At 43.0% G+C, this 19,881-nt stretch overlaps 1 protein-coding gene across 4 annotated transcripts in view; it reads right to left on the bottom strand.

The window, feature by feature from the left end:
• LOC132875713 (RIMS-binding protein 2-like) overlaps positions 1-19,881 on the bottom strand; it is a 282,162-nt gene that overhangs the window by 81,262 nt on the left and 181,019 nt on the right. For all 4 annotated transcript variants that reach the window (XM_060912692.1, XM_060912693.1, XM_060912690.1 and 1 more), the window contains exons 7-11: positions 11,318-11,401; positions 11,000-11,089; positions 9,076-9,198; positions 3,919-4,023; positions 1,136-1,186 (exon numbers count right to left, since the gene is read on the bottom strand). In XM_060912692.1, coding sequence (XP_060768675.1) covers positions 1,136-1,186; positions 3,919-4,023; positions 9,076-9,198; positions 11,000-11,089; positions 11,318-11,401 — 453 coding nt within the window. The remainder of the gene's footprint in view (positions 1-1,135; positions 1,187-3,918; positions 4,024-9,075; positions 9,199-10,999; positions 11,090-11,317; positions 11,402-19,881) is intronic.

The following is a 19,881-nucleotide window of genomic DNA, read 5'->3' as shown; positions in this document are numbered from 1 at the left end:
ACAGCATGGGTTGGTCAAGACTGAAATGCAGTTAGACAGTGGGCAGGGACGCAGGGTAGAGGTGTGGCCTGAAGAGGTGGGTCTTCAATCTGCGCTTGAAGGTGGTCAAGGAGTCGGCAGTTCTGACCTCAATGGGAAGGTCATTCCATCAATGGGGAACCAGGACAGACAGCAGTCTTGAGTGGGCTGGGCAGGGGCGGAGAGGAGAGGAGGAGGAGGGGCCAGGCGACCAGTAGTAGTGGAGCGTAGGGATCTGGCTGGCGTGTAGGGGTGGAACAGACTCTGGCTGGCTCTAACCCCTTGAGAGCTTGGTAAGCTAGCACCGATGTCTTAAATTTCATGCGAGCTGCGCAAGGTAGCCAGTGCAGTTCGGCAAGCAGAGGGGTGACACGGGAAGAACGACGGAGATCTCACATTTGAGCTGTGGACCTCTTCAGCTACGACACTTACCCTTTGTCGCTTGGTTGCTTCTCGTACCTGGTCACCTACTTTTGAACTAACACCTAACATACGTTTATCTTTAGTAACCAGGGTCACAGAATCCGAAGCCTATCCTGGGAACGCTGGCTATAAGGCAGGAAAATTGTAGTTTTACCACAAACTTAATCCTGTGATAATTCCTTTATATTTTTAAACACAAAAAATATACATCTTGTCGTCACATGATGCTTCACTGCCTAAATGAAAAGGCGTTTTTTTTTCTGCAAGGAGTTTTGTGTAGTTGAAGGGGAAACACTGTGTATAAAACTGATTAAACAACACATTTATTTCAAAATCAACTGAAAGTCTTATGATTTCTTCAGCGGCACACACAGTATGTTAGATTAGACACAGAGTTCGCAACACTGATCGATTATGCATATAAACTGCTCTAGCTGCAAGAAAAGTCTTTCATGTACAGTATGAAATAAAGTGCACAAGAGGAGAGAGAACACGTCATCAAATATGAACTCTCTATTTCTCCTCTGTCTGCTGGAACAGGGGGAAACTGAGAATGATAAACTGATTCCTTATTCATCAGAGGAATTAACAGTGTAATACACCAACGCCAGATAGGAAGATACACAAACAGAGACGCATTTTGACAGCTAATCATTGCGATCTGAAAAAGCAGGAGTTTGATTTTAAGTCTCACCTCCAGCATTTGCACAACTCCTTCATGTTCCCTCTTAGCAAATAACTGAGCCTGACAGAAGACAGAGAACATGATTACAATAAAGCCGCATATCATCTCATAGGAAAAAGTATGATGTGGTAGGATGATGTCAGAAACGGTCAAGCAGATGATAAGTAAAGGTTTATGGTTAACTTGTTGGGCAGCTTGCTATTCAACAAGGCTGTTCTCATATAAACAGTTGAAACCTGATTTGTTTGGCCATTCGACATGAATTGCACTAATTGCTTGTGATTCAAATCTGATTCACTTCTGGTCTCGGTTTGTCCAGTCGAATCAAATATCATGTGTTTTATTGTGTGGCAAAAAACAAAAATCCAGCATTAAAGGAGAACTGAAGGCAAATTTTTTAATCATCAAAATTCTATTTATCTCATTTTATTAAATATCGGAAAACATTTTTGATCGCTATTTTGTCACTGCTGTAGCAAGTTATGAGTGTTTGAAATACGCGCTGTAATATATCAGTCCATATGTCAAAGCAATGGCCGTAAACGAGATTCGCTGAGACCTGTGCGAGACATCGTAGGACGGAAGTAAAACGTACAGCGGAAATCAAAGTGACCAACATCTCCCAACGTTCCCCGTGTCCGAAATCGCTCACTCGTTCACTACTCCCTATATAGCGAATTACTATATAGAGGACTATACAGTGAGCTCATTGGTAAAATGAAAAACCGCTTTCGGACACTAGTCGTCACGCTGGTATTTACGTCATTACTGTCGCACAATTAAAACGTGCCAGATCAGTCGGCTGGTGGGTTTTCAAAATAATAAACACATGGGTGTATTTTTGTGATAAATCCATGTTATACTATACAAAGTACCTGCATCTTTCAGTTCTTTTAAATCAAGGCTGAATACTTTCTGCTTTGCTGCTGCCTTTTATTAAATCAAATTTGAGACTTTTAATTTGATTTATTTCAGCGTGACCGCAATGCATGATGGGATATATTGCTTTGGTTAGTCACCATCGTTGTAAACTACTTTTTGTGATGCGTTGCGGGATACTTTGAGTGCACTATACACTACCGTTCAAAAGTTTGGGGTCACCCAGACAATTTTGTGTTTTCCATGAAAAGTCACACTTTTATTTACCACCATAAGTTGTAAAATGAATAGAAAATATAGTCAAGACATTTTTCTGGCCATTTTGAGCGTTTAATCGACCCCACAAATGTGACGCTCCAGAAACTCAATCTGCTCAAAGGAAGGTCAGTTTTATAGCTTCTCTAAAGAGCTCAACTGTTTTCAGCTGTGCTAACATGATTGTACAAGGGTTTTCTAATCATCCATTAGCCTTCTGAGGCAATGAGCAAACACATTGTACCATTAGAACACTGGAGTGAGAGTTGCTGGAAATGGGCCTCTATACACCTATGGAGATATTGCACCAAAAACCAGACATTTGCAGCTAGAATAGTCATTTAGCACATTAGCAATGTATAGAGTGGATTTCTGATTAGTTTAAAGTGATCTTCATTGAAAAGAACAGTGCTTTTCTTTCAAAAATAAGGACATTTCAAAGTGACCCCAAACTTTTGAACGGTAGTGTATAGGGTGTGAATAATCCTCACTAAGGTTTCGGACAGCACTACAAAATGGCGTCCCCACTATATAGTGCACTATATAGTGAGTAACGGACACCAGGGTTGTCAAAAGACGCGCGCGCCCTCTTTCGAATGCTGATGTAATCAAGCCGGAAGTTTTGTTTGTTTTGATAGCAATCAGGAAAGTTTGAAAAAAGTAGGCAGTAATCGTCATTTAAACTCGGTTTTGTGCAATGTTTCGTTTAGAAAACAGTTTTCAAAATGGCGGCGCTGACACCTGGCTGACACTTCACGTTTCGAAGTCTTGCACAAGTCTTGTGAAGATCGCGCGGATAAGCGACGCCTGGCGTGGACCAAACGAACTAAATTCAACACGGCTAAAAACCGAACAGGCCGATAAGTATAATATTTAATTGCCAATACGAGTCACGATAAAAGGTTACTAAAACCGGAAACGTAATTGAATAACACGTTAATTAAGAAATAAAGCAAGTTTAAAAATGACTTCAGTTCTCTTTTAAGCTCAGACTGAAGCAAAATAAATGGTACGATGTCATTATTTCTTAATTTTTTAGAGTTTATTTGTGTTGATGGTCTCATCTCATCTCATTATCTCTAGCCGCTTTATCCTGTTCTACAGGGTCGCAGGCGAGCTGGAGCCTATCCCAGCTGACTACGGGCGAAAGGCGGGGTACACCCTGGACAAGTCGCCAGGTCATCACAGGGCTGACACATAGACACAGACAACCATTCACACTCACATTCACACCTACGGTCAATTTAGAGTCACCAGTTAACCTAACCTGCATGTCTTTGGACTGTGGGGGAAACCGGAGCACCCGGAGGAAACCCACGCGGACACGGGGAGAACATGCAAACTCCACACAGAAAGGCCCTCGCCGGCCACGGGGCTCGAACCCGGACCTTCTTGCTGTGAGGCGACAGCGCTAACCACTACACCACCGTGCCGCCCTGTGTTAATGGTGTCTGTGCTAAATACAGTCAGACCCACGAGAGTAAAGCTGTCTGCAGTAAAACAAATCAGATTTCGTCACCTAATTTGTAATGCAGACACCCAGTCTACAAACTGCTGGATGAAAGTGGACAAAATGAATCAGATTTGCTCTGTTGTGTGAAGAAACTATTATTATTATTTTTTAAATACAGTATGGTGTGGAATATTTTTTGACAGACCCGTTGAAGTCGTTTGATTTCATCCTGTTTGAACTTGAGGATAGCCAGCGCCTGCTCATGTTCCAGTTCCAGCTGCTGCCTGCGCTCTGCGACCTCTCGCATATGCTGCACACACACACACACACACAAAATGAAATGTTTCAACCGAAAAGGAATACTGTAAACAGTAAGCAGTAAGCCATAATAAATGAAACAAAGTCAGTATTTGGTATGAGACGACCCTTTGCTTAAAAAAAAAAGTAGTCTCTGGTACAAGAAGTGCTTTTTTTATAAGGAAATGAGCTGTAGGTTTTACTGAGCATCTTCCAGAACCAGCCCCAGTTCTTCTGGACACTTTGACTGTCACACTCGCTTCTTCATTTTGCACCAAAACCCAGCAGCCTTCATTATGTTTTATTTTTTCATCTGAAAAGTGCTCTCTTATGTAATATGCTGCTCAGATATATTACAAACTTTTCTGTAACATTTAATTTTATGCTGGAAAATGAACATTTGGAACTCTAAAATATTTTTGTACTGACTTGATAATGTAGAAGTCATAAAATAGAAATCTATAACAAAGATTGTATGAAAAAAAATAGGGTGCCTAAGACTTTTGCACAGCAGAGTGTAATATATACTCTATCCACATTCACTCATAGCGTATATCTAAAGCACAAATTCACAAGTTATATCCGAATTATATCACATTTTATTCTATCCACATTCACTGGATATGAGCAATCACATGCTCTGATTGGCTACTCTACTACTAGGCTATCGGCTCATATACTGTGAGTAGAGAAAAACAGAATGGCGGAGCGTGTTGCTGAACCAACCGAGGACGAAATAAAAACTACTCAAAAATACCCCCCCCAAAAAACAAAAACAAAACAAAATAGGAAATAAAAGTACTTGATTGTAAGAACGTATCTTTTTTTTTAAATTCAAGAATTATTATTATAATATTTTTCACAAATTGCTACTGTCATTTCGCCAGTTCATTTACATTCTAATTGGAAATGATTGTTAGATGTTTTGTAGAAAGTTTTTATCACATTTGTAAAAAATAAAAATAAAGTTCTGTTTCTCAAAATCCAGTGACTGTGGATAGAATAAAACAGTTATTCCACTCAATCTCCTTGTACAGTACATGGCTTCTAGCCAACTCAGCGTTACGTGCCTCGTCAGCTATCAGCTCATGTACGACTTGATTTTGTGGAATAACTGTAGTAATGGTTTTTATTAAGAATACAACTTCATATCACCACAGTTGCAGCCCTAGGGCTGAATTGATGTTGTGACATTACAAAATACAATTGTTAACATTAAAAATAACGTAAAAGATCAATATTCAGACTTATACTCCTAATTAAAACACAGAAAGAACATTTGAACAGTTAAGTGTTGATTAAACGAACCATGTGCGGGATGGCACTAGTTCTGTAACGTTCAGTTCGACACTTAAGAATGTCCAGATTGCTAGCAGAATGGGTTTGACGGCAGCTAATGTTCACTCTTGTAGGCGGTAGAAGATGGCGATATTGTTCAGACACTTAGGCTACATCCACACGACAACGGCAACGAGATTTTATTAAAAAAAATATCGCGTCCACATGGGCAACGGATCAGCAAAATATCAGGTACATATGGCAACGCAACGCTTGCTGAAAACGATGCAATACACATGCCACACCTCTACGTGCGCTGTAAGACGGTCCCATCAGAGACACCAGAACAATAGAAGAAGTAGGACGCATGCACATAAACCCCTTCTTCTACCCGGCGTGAAGCACTCAGGAACAAACACACAACAACAAGAAGAAGATGGCTGCGACTACGCGAGGAAATCGTGCCTTCTGTGTGTACAAATTAGTTTTATTAGTGTGCATAGTTTTATATAACTTAATTTTCTTATTGTGTGTGAACATTTTGAAAAGCAGTCTTATCCAATAAAAAAAAGAAATTCAAGAAATGGTTCAGTTACTTGTTTATTTAAAAGAAAAGCTGTATACAAAAGTGAATGCAATGCAGTGGTTCATACAAAACAGCGAGAGTGCTGCTTGTTCTAGTCATGTGGTTGTGACGTCATCGTAAACAAATCCGTTCTACTCATCCAGACGACTTCGCAACGGCGCCGTTGCCAGATTTTTCCACTCTGGAACCCGTTCTCAAAAAATATTGTTTTGGGGCACCCAAAACGCCGGTGCCGTGCCCGAAACGATAAACAATTTTATCAGATTCACCTGAATCCGTTGCCGTGTGGACAGCCTCTAAGAGTGATTTAGCAAACTTTAAAGTCAGAGTCGAACGTCTGGAGTGAAGAGATGGCAAACCAAGGTATGCGCAAGCTTCGGTGGATTTTTTCAATCTCATTGTTCAACAATGTCGTCAAACCTGGGTGCCAGACAGGGGCTGCGTACTCAGTAACAGGTCGTATGTAAGAAGTATACACAGTAACAAGATCATCCTTTGAAATGTGAAAATACTTTAGTCTACGGAGGAGAAATAACCGCTGACTTGCTTTGTTATAGATGTAATTGACATGTGCATTCCATTTCAGGTCCGACTGCAAGTAAACTCCTAGGATCCTCATGACTCCCACTCGTTCCAGAACTATATCATTTATCTTGAGCAAGGGGGGAGGATACAGAGACCTGCTGAACTGGACATGAAGGACCTTACATTTACACGGGTGAAGGACCATGTGGTTTTCCTGAGACCATGTATTCAAATCTGTCAAATCTTGTTGGATACTCGAAGGTTGTGATAAGGAGTTTCTGATTTCCAACAAGTTCAAATTATCAACAAACTTCCACCTCTTGAAAGAAGCTTGGCATGCCACACCGTTTATATAAGCTATAAAGATGAGTGGACCGAGGAGTGTTCCCTGCGGAAGGCCACATGTTACTGAAACACTGTCAGAAAGGACTCCATGATAACGGACCACCTGTCGTCTGTTTGTAAGGAAATCAGCGATCCATCTGACTAAAGATGGCTGTAATCCAAACTCGATCAGTCGGTAAATAGCTATGTTGTGGCTCACACGGTCGAAGGCTTTACTGTAGTCTGTTGACACCAAAGAGCTCAGGGTACCAGGTTTATCGGAGGCCTTAAATAAATCGTTTGTTAGATGCAAAAGGCAACGATTTGTGGATCGGCCCTTTAAACAGCCGAATTGCTGGGGGTCGATTTCAGATTTAATGTCCGACACAACCCACTGAGTGATGAAACTTTCGGCAACTTTGCCTAACAAAGAAGTCAATGATATGGGGCGCAGTTTTATATTTCTCATCTCATCTCATTATCTGTAGCCGCTTTATCCTGTTCTACAGGGTCGCAGGCAAGCTGGAGCCTATCCCAGCTGACTACGGGCAAAAGGCAGGGTACACCCTGGACAAGTCACCAGGTCATCACAGGGCTGACACATAGACACAGACAACCATTCACACCTACGGTCAATTTAGAGTCACCAGTTAACCTAACCTGCACGTCTTTGGACTGTGGGGGAAACCGGAGCACCCGGAGGAAACCCACGCGGACAACATGCAAACTCCACACAGAAAGGCCCTCGCCGGACACGGGGCTCGAACCCGGAACTTCTTGCTGTGAGGCGACAGCACTAACCACTACACCACCGTGCCGCCCATATACATTTGCTTGTGTTGCAAATGGTTTTCAGCAAAATGATTCAAATACTTTTATTAAACTGAACATGAGACAATATTTGTCTCCCACGTTATCCTGCTTTTTAAGACGGCTTTGCTGAATGCTGAATTCTGATTGGTCATTCTACAATCTGGTATTTCTGTTGCTATGGACCATGTCATTAATGGAAGCAGTAAAATCATTTGTCAATTAATATTTTATGTCAAATTGATTATTGATTTCTTTAGTAAGTAGCCGTGTCATAAGCAGTATAACGTACAGCGAGTCAGACATTATTGCGAAATAAACCCCTTCAGGGTGATTCATCACTCTGGGTTTATTACACAACAATGACCAGCTTGTGCTATATTATAAGTATTACTTGGATGTTCTTTACAACCATTTAATCTCATCATGATTTTAAAATTTTTAAAAAGTACGTAATATGAACGGGCGGCATGGTGGTGTAGTGGTTAGCGCTGTCGCCTCACAGCAAGAAGGTCCGGGTTCGAGCCCCGTGGCCGGCGAGGGCCTTTATGTGTGGAGTTTGCATGTTCTCCCCGTGTCTGCGTGGGTTTCCTCCGGGTGCTCCGGTTTCCCCCACAGTCCAAAGACATGCAGGTTAGGTTAACTGGTGACTCTAAATTGACCGTAGGTGTGAATGTGAGTGTGAATGGTTGTCTGTGTCTATGTGTCAGCCCTGTGATGACCTGGCGACTTGTCCAGGGTGTACCCCGCCTTTCGCCCGTAGTCAGCTGGGATAGGCTCCAGCTTGCCTGCGACCCTGTAGGACAGGATAAAGCGGCTAGAGATAATGAGATGAGATGAGACGTAATATGAACACTGCTAGATTTTCACACTCAATATGTGTGGTGACAAAAATATTTACCGTTGTCAGTAATGGTGGTGGGAGACGGATGTAAGTGCTGGAAGAGTTTTTTGTGAAAACAACAATATGTAGACGTATAATCCAAACTGTAATGCAAAATCAAAACGGACAACAGGCAAAGGTCGAGCGAGGCACAAACAGACAATCGGACGCAAAGACGAAGGCAGAATCAAAAAACACAAAACTAGAGTCGGGAACCAGAATGACAATGCTAACGTCAGGCTTGGTAAGGGTCACTGGGAACGCAATACTTCACGCTGTGTGTGTGTTGGCGGTGTCCTTTTATGTGCACGCTGATCACGCTCCAAATCAGCAACAGGTGCGTGTAATGATCAATTGTCCTAAGGGCGCGCACATCAAGTGCACAAAGATGTGACAACTACTAATTAATCCTCAGTTTAACAGATTATTAAATAGATTTTCCAACTTCTTCGATCAAACAGAAATCTCCTTCAGACAGGCTGACTGAACCGGTTTACTTTCATCTGATTTAGATTTAAACATTCCATGTTTTATTCCATTTGTGCTCTCAGAATATGATGAACGGATTATTAGGTCGTAGTGAACCATAGCTAGGGTCAGTCTGCCTAGGATTTGAACTCACAACCTTCTGATTTTACCTGCCAACCACTGAGATTTACCTTTAGGACCTGCTCTAGGTTCTCCAGCTTGGCACGGAGTCTCTGGTTCTCCTCGAGAACTGAACTATACCGAGCGCTCACTGCAGAGAGCTCCTCCCTCAGCTCCGCATTCTCAACCTGAGACTGGACACATGAGAGAGAGAGAGAGAGAGAGAGAGAGAGAGATAAATGAGGTGAGAGAGAGAGAGAGAGAGAGAGAGAGAGACAGAGAGAGGATGGAGAGAGGGAGAGAGAGATAAATGAGGTGAGAGAGAGAAGATGAGGAGAGAGAGAGACATGGGGAGAATGAGGGAGAGTGAGAGAGACAGAGTGAGAGAGGATGAAGAGAGAGAGAAAACAAGGAGCGAGAGAGAATGAAGAGAGAGAGATAAATGAGGTGAGAGAGAGAGAGACACAGGGAGAACAAGGGAGAGAGAGACGGAGTGAGAGAGAGGATGAAGAGAGAGAGAGGATGAGGAGAGAGAGATAAATGAGGTGAGAGAGAGAAGATGAGGACAGAGAGAGAGAGAGAAGGAGAGAGAGAATAAGGAGAGATACAGAGAGAGGCACAGGGAGAACGAGGGAGAGTGAGAGAGACAGAGTGAGAGAGAGGATGAAGAGAGAGAGAGAAAACAAGGAGCAAGAGAGAATGAGGAGTGAGAGATAAGTGACGTGAGAGAGAGGATGAAGAGTGAGAGAGAAGATGAGGGAAGAAAGAATGAGGAGAGAGCGAGAGAGAGAATGAGGGAGAGAGAGTGAGAGAGAGTATGGAGAGAGAGAGATGAATAAGGGGAGAGAGAGAGGGAGAGAGAGGATGAAGAGAGAGAGAAATGAGGAGAGAGATAATGAAGAGAGAGAGAAATGAGGAGAGAGAGGATGAGGAGAGAAATGAGGAGAGAGTGAGAGAGAGAGAGGATGAGGAGAGAAACGAGGAGAGAGTGAGAGAGAGGATGAGGAGAGAAACGAGGAGAGAGTGAGAGAGAGAGGATGAGGAGAGAGAGAATGAGGAAAGAGAGAGAGGGAGAGAGAGGATGAGGAGAGAAACGAGGAGAGAGACAGAGAGAGAGGATGAGAAGAGAGTGAGAGAGGATGAGGAGAGAAATGAGGAGAGTGAGAGAGAGACAGGATGAGGAGAGAGAAACGAGAAGAGAGAGGATGAGGAGAGAAATGAGGAGAGAGTGAGAGAGAGAGGATGAGGAGAGAGAGAATGAGGAAAGAGAGAGAGGATGAGGAGAGAAATGAGGAGAGAGAGAGAGAGGATGAGGAGAGAAATGAGGAGAGGAGAGAGAGAGAGGATGAGGGGAGAAACGAGGAGAGTGAGAGAGAGAGAGAGGATGAGGGGAGAAACGAGGAGAGAGACAGAGACAGAGAGAGAGGATGAGGAGAGAGTGAGAGAGAGGATGAGGAGAGAAACGAGGAGAGTGAGAGAGAGGATGAGGAGAGAGAGAGGATAAGGAGAGAAACAAGGAGAGTGAGAGAGAGAGGATGAGGGGAGAAACGAGGAGAGAGACAGAGACAGAGAGAGGATGAGGAGAGAAATGAGGAGAGAGTGAGAGACAGAGAGAGAGAGGATGAGGAGAGAGAAACGAGGAGAGAGACAGAGAGAGAGGATAAGGAGAGAGAAACAAGGAGAGAGACAGAGAGAGAGAGGATGAGGAGAGAGACAGAGAGAGAGGATGAGGAGAGAGAAACGAGGAGAGAGACAGAGAGAGAGAGGATGAGGAGAGAGACAGAGAGAGAGGATGAGGAGAGAGAAACGAGGAGAGAGACAGAGAGAGAGAGGATGAGGAGAGAGAAACAAGGAGAGAGACAGAGAGAGAGAGAAATGAGGGGAGATATACAAGAAGTATAACTCATGCTGTGATACCCCATGTTTAAGTTGCGGTTGTGAAATTAACTGAACTGAATAACAGCAGGTTGGACACGGGTTCGTGCTGCCACTGACCTGCTCAAGCAGCTGAGCCTTCCTCCTGAGGAGTTCCGCCTCCTCTGTTAAGCGCTCATTTTTGTTGCGCTCATCCTCAAGCTGGCTCTCCTGTACACACACACACACACACACACACACAAATCAGCTTGCTGCTGGTGAATTTTGTGATTGTTTTCAATCATTCTCCTTGTGAAAATGACCGAAAATCCACACTGTAGCTGTTCTGTTATCAAAACCGTGCCAGCGAGACATCAGCAGTTGTAAAGTTCACAGCGTTTAGAAAATAGAAGTGATAGATTCATGCGTTTCTCTATTGTGTACTTAGAACAGGCTCACCAAATCGAGACATCTCTTCTGCCTCTTTCTTACTTCATGCTCGAAACCCTCACATTCTTTTCTCTTCTTGCTCAGCTCACTTTCCTGTAGTGACAAAGGAAAAAAAAAACCTTAAGATAAAACTCATAAAATGAATGTTCTGAATATTCTGTATCATCACCAAGCATTTTATAATACAGAAACAGAACCAAGACACCTTTTGTTTAGCAAAAGTGAGTATTAAATTATTTAAGTCTTATTCTCACATCTAACATTGTTTTGTGTTATTGATAAAAAAAAAATAGCTTGCAATTAATTCACATGATTGACAGGTACATTGCACTGCATGCAGAATTCTCGTCTACCTCTAATTTCTACACAGGCCTCCGACGTGAAAAGAATTAGAACATTTATCCCTGTTAATTATCCTAATTGCAGCGTACACAGTCCTGGTTAGACAGTGGGAACAGTGGATAGACAGAGGTGCAAATTGTGCTCAGTGACTGGACACAAAGAGACCAGTATGAACGTTGAAAGCATGAAAGAGGCACCTGTGATGCGAAACGGCACATGAGTGTAGTCGTCCCAGATTTGGGATTATATGACATAACCTTGTCAGATGTATTCTGGAGCTGTTGGAAGACATAATATGTGTGCCTGCGTCAGAACGATACCAACGTTGCCTCCCAGATGTTCAAATGTAGAACAAATCGAGCGTAGTGTAGTTCTGGCAGGCCACAAAGTCAAGCTCAGCTTTCAATCCCAGCTATATCAGCTGACTGCAGCTGATCTCAAGCCAGCCCACATCAGCTGTCAGCTCAGCAATGCATTCTTCTACGCATTCTATTGGCGAATCTCTCATAGAGCACCTTATTTATTTAAAGGAGAACTAAAGTCATTTTTAAACTTGCTTTATTTCTTAATTAACGTGTTATTCAATTACGTTTTCGGTTTTAGTAACCTTATATCGTGACTCGTATTGGCAACTAATTGCAATTAAATATTATACTTATCGGCCTGGCGGCACGGTGGTGTAGTGGTTAGCGCTGTCGCCTCACAGCAAGAAGGTCCGGGTTCGAGCCCCGTGGCCAGCGAGGGCCTTTCTGTGCGGAGTTTGCATGTTCTCCCCGTGTCCGCGTGGGTTTGCTCCGGGTGCTCCGGTTTCCCCCACAGTCCAAAGACATGCAGGTTAGGTTAACTGGTGACTCTAAATTGACCGTGGGTGTGAATGTGAGTGTGAATGGTTGTCTGTGTCTATGTGTCAGCCCTGTGATGACCTGGCGACTTGTCCAGGGTGTACCCCGCCTTTCGCCCGTAGTCAGCTGGGATAGGCTCCAGCTTGCCTGCGACCCTGTAGAAGGATAAAGCGGCTACAGATAATGAGATGAGATGAGATGAGATGGTCCACGGCAGGCGTCGCTTATCCGCGCAATCTTCACGAAACTTGTGCGAGACTTCGAAACGTGAAGTGTCAGCCAGGTGTCAGTGCCGCCATTTTGAAAACTGTTTTCCAAATTGCACAAAAATGAGTTTAAATGACGATCACTGTCTAATTTCCTGATTGCGATCAAAACAAACAAAACTTCCGACTTGATTACGTCAGCATTTGAAAGAGGGCGCGCGCGTCTTTTGACAACGTTGGGAGATGTTGGTCGCTTTGATTTCTGCTGTACGTTTTACTTCCGTCCTACGATGTCTCGTACAGGTCTCGGCGAATCTCGTTTACGGCCGTTGCTTTGACATATGGACTGATATATTACAGAGCATATTTCAAACACTCAGAACTTGCTACAGCAGTGACAAAATGGCTATCAAAAATGCGTTCCGATATTTAATAAAATGAGATAAATAGAATTTTGATAATAAAAAATGTGCCTTCAGTTCTCTTTTAAGCTGCTTTAACCTGCCTACCTTTGCTGCTTCTTCTGCAAGCCATTTTGCAACCCAACTCCTTCCCTTTCATGCTGTCTAGCTTTAATCAATGTCATTTCTGTATCACTGATGCTGGATTACAACCCAGTCCAGGCCACCTTCTTCCACTGCTCCATGGTCCAGTTCCGATGCTCACATGCCTATTGTGTAGGCACTTTCCTTGATGGACAGGAGTCAGCATGAGCACCCTGACCAGTCTACAGTTCCTCAGTCCATACAAAGCAAGCTGTGATGCGCTGTGTGTTCTAACACCTTCTGTCATCGCCAGCATTAACTTTTTTCAGCAAGTTGTGCAGGCGCTCTTCTGTGGGTCATTGATTGTCCTTCCTTGGACCACCTTCTGATAGATGATAACCACTGCATACCGGGAACACTCCCATTTTGGAGATGTATTGACCCAGTCATCTAACCATTGCATTTGGCCCTTGTCAAAGAGGCTAAGATCCCTAATCCATGCATTACCGTTGCTGCCGCCCTCCCTGCTTTAGCTGTTCCAAGTAGGCACATGGAAGGGCAGGGAGGTCTCATATTTCAACCTTAATCAATGCCATCTCTGTCATTGATGCCTGCTCTGTTCTGTACCCCATGGGGGGGGGGGGGGGGGGGGGTATGCTGCGGCTCTCCCTGCTTTAGCCTTTCTATATACAACCCCAATTCCAAAAAAGTTGGGACAAAGTACAAATTGTAAATAAAAACGGAATGCAATAATTTACAAATCTCAAAAACTGATATTGTATTCACAATAGAACATAGACAACATATCAAATGTCGAAAGTGAGACATTTTGAAATTTCATGCCAAATATTGGCTCATTTGAAATTTCATGACAGCAACACATCTCAAAAAAGTTGGGACAGGGGCAATAAGAGGCTGGAAAAGTTAAAGGTACAAAAAAGGAACAGCTGGAGGACCAAATTGCAACTCATTAGGTCAATTGGCAATAGGTCATTAACATGACTGGGTATAAAAAGAGCATCTTGGAGTGGCAGCGGCTCTCAGAAGTAAAGATGGCAAGAGGATCACCAATCCCCCTAATTCTGCGCCGACAAATAGTGGAGCAATATCAGAAAGGAGTTCGACAGTGTAAAATTGCAGAGAGTTTGAACATATCGTCTACAGTGCATAATATCATCAAAAGATTCAGAGAATCTGGAAGAATCTCTGTGCGTAAGGGTCAAGGCCGGAAAACCATACTGGGTGCCCGTGATCTTCGGGCCCTTAGACGGCACTGCATCACATACAGGCATGCTTCTGTATTGGAAATCACAAAATGGGCTCAGGAATATTTCCAGAGAACATTATCTGTGAACACAATTCACCGTGCCATCCGCCGTTGCCAGCTAAAACTCTATAGTTCAAAGAAGAAGCCGTATCTAAACATGATCCAGAAGTGCAGACGTCTTCTCTGGGCCAAGGCTCATTTAAAATGGACTGTGGCAAAGTGGAAAACTGTTCTGTGGTCAGACGAATCAAAATTTGAAGTTCTTTATGGAAATCAGGGACGCTGTGTCATTCGGACTAAAGAGGAGAAGGACGGCCCAAGTTGTTATCAGGGCTCAGTTCAGAAGCCTGCATCTCTGATGGTATGGGGTTGCATTAGTGCGTGTGGCATGGACAGCTTACACATCTGGAAAGACACCATCAATGCTGAAAGGTATATCCAGGTTCTAGAGCAACATATGCTCCCATCCAGTCGACGTCTCTTTCAGGGAAGATCTTGCATTTTCCAACATGACAATGCCAAACCACATACTGCATCAATTACAGCATCATGGCTGCGTAGAAGAAGGGTCCGGGTACTGAACTGGCCAGCCTGCAGTCCAGATCTTTCACCCATAGAAAACATTTGGCGCATCATAAAACGGAAGCTACGACAAAAAAGACCTAAGACAGTTGAGCAACTAGAATCCTACATTAGACAAGAATGGGTTAACATTCCTATCCCTAAACTTGAGCAACTTGTCTCCTCAGTCCCCAGACGTTTACAGACTGTTGTAAAGAGAAAAGGGGATGTCTCACAGTGGGAAACATGGCCTTGTCCCAACTTTTTTGAGATGTGTTGTTGTCATGAAATTTAAAATCACCTAATTTTTCTCTTTAAATGATACATTTTTTCAGTTTAAACATTTGATATGTCATCTATGTTCTATTCTGAATAAAATATGGAATTTTGAAACTTCCACATCATTGCATTCCGTTTTTATTTACAATTTGTACTTTTTCCCAACTTTTTTGGAATCGGGGTTGTAGGCACATGGTAGGACAGGGAAGCATGCTCTCCCTGCCCCAAGGCTTTCCACGTATGCACACGGAAGGACAAGGAGATCCCAGAACGGAGCCACCCGCCAAATGCAACTTGTTGCAAATATTGCATTGTAAATAATGTTTCTTGATGAAAGTGGTTCTGACAGAACTGACATTTTTTTTGCGTGCACCGTTTTTTTTTTTAATGTCACTATCAAACTCTTAATGTTAAACCATTCATCTTAATTTTAGAATTACGAACACTAATAATTAGTTTATTTAATATGTTTTTAATACCCATTAAACCAAGGAACATCTCTAGACCTTTATGTTCAATTTGGACCTGTGCTAAGGTCCTCTTGTCATCCTTCAGCAAGTTAATCACGACTATATTCCGTATATTTACTATCTAAATAGTTAACTAGTCATTTATGTATAAATAGTTAAACCTGGACAAGTCACCAGGTTATCGCAGGGCTGACACAAAGAAAAACAACCATTCACACTACATTTAGAGCCACCAATTAGCCTAACCTGCATGTCTTTGGACTGTGGGGGAAACCGGAGCACCCCCATGCAGACAATATGCAAACTCTACAAAGAAAGGCCCCTACCAGCCACTGGGCTCGAACCCAGGACCTTCTTGCTGTGAGGCTACAGTGCTCACCACTACACCACTCTGCATCCGATGTATCATATGTTATTCTATCCACATTCACTGGATATGAGCAATCGCACACTCTGATTGGCTACTCTACTACTAGGATATCAGCTCATATCTTGAAAATGGCGGAGCGTGTTGCTAAACCAACCGAGGACAAAATAAAAACTCTAATAGATGTATCACGTTCATTATGTCTTCTTATTAAATCAAGTCATTAGTTTTCTTTTGTTACAGAGATGTAAAAGTTTTTTCCTTTACCTGACATGTTTCGACGGTGTAATTTCCGTCTTCATCAGAGGGTCACCCGGATGTTGGTGTGTGACGTGCTTTTGTAATCAGCTGATGTTACGGAGGTGTGTCCTCCCTGTCAACACTGACAGGTCGGTCACACCTCCCGCTGTCAGTGTTGCCCCCTCAGGACGGCGCTCCAGGTGTGGGAGAGCATGTATGCCCCCTCATCCCTGTTTATTGTTCTTGGGCTACGCTTTCTGATTTCTGTTGACTCCTTAATCCAACGGTGGTATCTGTTGTTCTCTTGTTGTATGATTTGAGCATTGTCCCAGTCCATTATATGATTTTCCCTTCTGCAGTGGTCTGTTATTGCTGATTTGAGGTTCTCTTGCGTGGCTTTATCTTTTTTTTGCTCTTGTTTGTCTCTGTTCTGTTTCTTTTTCACATTCCTTTTTATGTTCCTTTTTTCGTGTACTAAAGCTCCTTCCTGTCTCCCCAATATAGGTTTTATTGCATGACTGGCATGGTATTTCATATACAACCCCGATTCCAAAAAAGTTGGGACAAAGTACAAATTGTAAATAAAAACAGAATGCAATAATTTACAAATCTCAAAAACTGATATTGTATTCACAATAGAACATAGACAACATATCAAATGTCGAAAGTGAGACATTTTGAAATTTCATGCCAAATATTGGCTCATTTGAAATTTCATGACAGCAACACATCTCAAAAAAGTTGGGACAGGGGCAATAAGAGGCTGGAAAAGTTAAAGGTACAAAAAAGGAACAGCTGGAGGACCAAATTGCAACTCATTAGGTCAATTGGCAATAGGTCATTAACATGACTGGGTATAAAAAGAGCATCTTGGAGTGGCAGCGGCTCTCAGAAGTAAAGATGGGAAGAGGATCACCAATCCCCCTAATTCTGCACCGACAAATAGTGGAGTGATATCAGAAAGGAGTTCGACAGTGTAAAATTGCAAAGAGTTTGAACATATCATCATCTACAGTGCATAATATCATCAAAAGATTCAGAGAATCTGGAAGAATCTCTGTGCGTAAGGGTCAAGGCCGGAAAACCATACTGGGTGCCCGTGATCTTCGGGCCCTTAGACGGCACTGCATCACATACAGGCATGCTTTTGTATTGGAAATCACAAAATGGGCTCAGGAATATTTCCAGAGAACATTATCTGTGAACACAATTCACCGTGCCATCCGCCGTTGCCAGCTAAAACTCTATAGTTCAAAGAAGAAGCCGTATCTAAACATGATCCAGAAGCGCAGACGTCTTCTCTGGGCCAAGGCTCATTTAAAATGGACTGTGGCAAAGTGGAAAACTGTTCTGTGGTCAGACGAATCAAAATTTGAAGTTCTTTATGGAAATCAGGGACGCCGTGTCATTCGGACTAAAGAGGAGAAGGACGACCCAAGTTGTTATCAGCGCTCAGTTCAGAAGCCTGCATCTCTGATGGTATGGGGTTGCATTAGTGCGTGTGGCATGGGCAGCTTACACATCTGGAAAGACACCATCAATGCTGAAAGGTATATCCAGGTTCTAGAGCAGTATATGCTCCCATCCAGACGACGTCTCTTTCAGGGAAGACCTTGCATTTTCCAACATGACAATGCCAAACCACATACTGCATCAATTACAGCATCATGGCTGCGTAGAAGAAGGGTCCGGGTACTGAACTGGCCAGCCTGCAGTCCAGATCTTTCACCCGTAGAAAACATTTGGCCCATCATTAAAGGGAAGATGCGACAAAAAAGACCTAAGACAGTTGAGCAACTAGAATCCTACATTAGACAAGAATGGGTTAACATTCCTATCCCTAAACTTGAGCAACTTGTCTCCTCAGTCCCCAGACGTTTACAGACTGTTGTAAAGAGAAAAGGGGATGTCTCACAGTGGTAAACATGGCCTTGTCCCAACTTTTTTGAGATGTGTTGTTGTCATGAAATTTAAAATCACCTAATTTTTCTCTTTAAATGATACATTTTCTCAGTTTAAACATTTGATATGTCATCTATGTTCTATTCTGAATAAAATATGGAATTTTGAAACTTCCACATCATTGCATTCCGTTTTTATTTACAATTTGTACTTTGTCCCAACTTTTTGGGAATCGGGGTTGTATGACATTGCATTTATTGTGTTGGTCGATTTTGTCCTTAGGGTGAACTAGTAGCTGTCGTAGTTTGGTGTGTGGTTTCACGGGGGTTTGTATGTTGTGTTTTTTCCATGGCTCTTTGGATTCGTTCTGTAACTCCTCTGACATATGATAGAGTCACTACTGCTTTGCTTTCCTGTTTTTGGGTTGTCTGTTTTCTTCCTTTTTTCGTCTGTGTCTTTTCTTTTGTTTTCACTTGTTGTGCGCCTTTGTGTATGGCCCATGGTGGATATTGACACGTGATCAAAGCTTGCCGTATGTGTTGTTCTTCTGTTGCGCATTCTGTGGGACCGGTTATGATTGCTGCACGTTCGTAGAGTGTTCTGACAACTGACAGTTTGTGTGCGATGGGGTGTTCAGACGTCCAGAGCAGATGTTCATCAGTGTGTGTCGGTTTTCTGTAGATTGTTATTCTGATGTCTCTGTCATCTGTATGGTGAATTTTTATGTCCAAAAACACCATAAAAAGGAATGTGAAAAAGAAACAGAACAGGGACAAACAAGAGCAAAAAAAGATAAAGCCACGCAAGAGAACCTCAAATCAGCAATAACAGACCACTGCAGAAGGGAAATTCATATAATGGACTGGGACAATGCTCAAATCATACAACAAGAGAACAACAGATACCACCGTCGGATTAAGGAGTCAGTAGAAACATGTCTGTGAAGATTCTCAATCATCCAGGTCATAGTAAACTGTGGGTGGTAGAAATGGGCAACTGGACTTGCTTGAAGATTCTTGAAAATGTTTCACCTCTCGTCCAAAAGGCTTCCTCAGTTCTGTCTGACTAATAGGGAGTATCAGATATTTATCCTCTCCTGGATCAGAATCAGAATTCTGATGACCAGCTCATCTAAGGTGTCATTGAGGCATCATGTTGGTGTGGGTCGCTGGAGGCTGGGTGTGAATGGCGAGTCATTAGGGTGATCAAAGGATTGCCCGTTAGGGTGATCAATGTCAATCTGACTCTCTCTGTCCTCCTGTGAGTCACCGAAAACAGCTGGGTCCTGGCGTACACCCAGCCGTCTGGGAAGAGTGTCCAAGACCGCCTTGTAGATGTTTGACAAATGATGTCTTAGACCCCCACCTCTGTTCAGTGATGGCCGTTCCAGGTTGACAAAAATGGCTTCTTTAACTCCTCGCTCATACCAACGATCCTCTCTGGCTAAAATGCATACTTTACAATCCTGAAATGAGTGTCCTTTGTTGTTAAGATGAATGTAGACAGCCGAGTCCTGGCCTGAGGAGCTGGCTCTCCTGTGTTGGGCCAAGCGCCTGTATACCGGTTGTTTCGTCTCCCCAATATACGAATCTGTGCAATTCTCACTGCACTG

This window comes from Neoarius graeffei, chromosome 28 (genome assembly GCF_027579695.1).
Source record: "Neoarius graeffei isolate fNeoGra1 chromosome 28, fNeoGra1.pri, whole genome shotgun sequence".
NCBI lineage: Eukaryota > Metazoa > Chordata > Actinopteri > Siluriformes > Ariidae > Neoarius > Neoarius graeffei.
The sequence above is the reverse complement of the archived record's forward strand: the minus strand, read 5'-3'. Positions and strand labels throughout refer to the sequence as shown.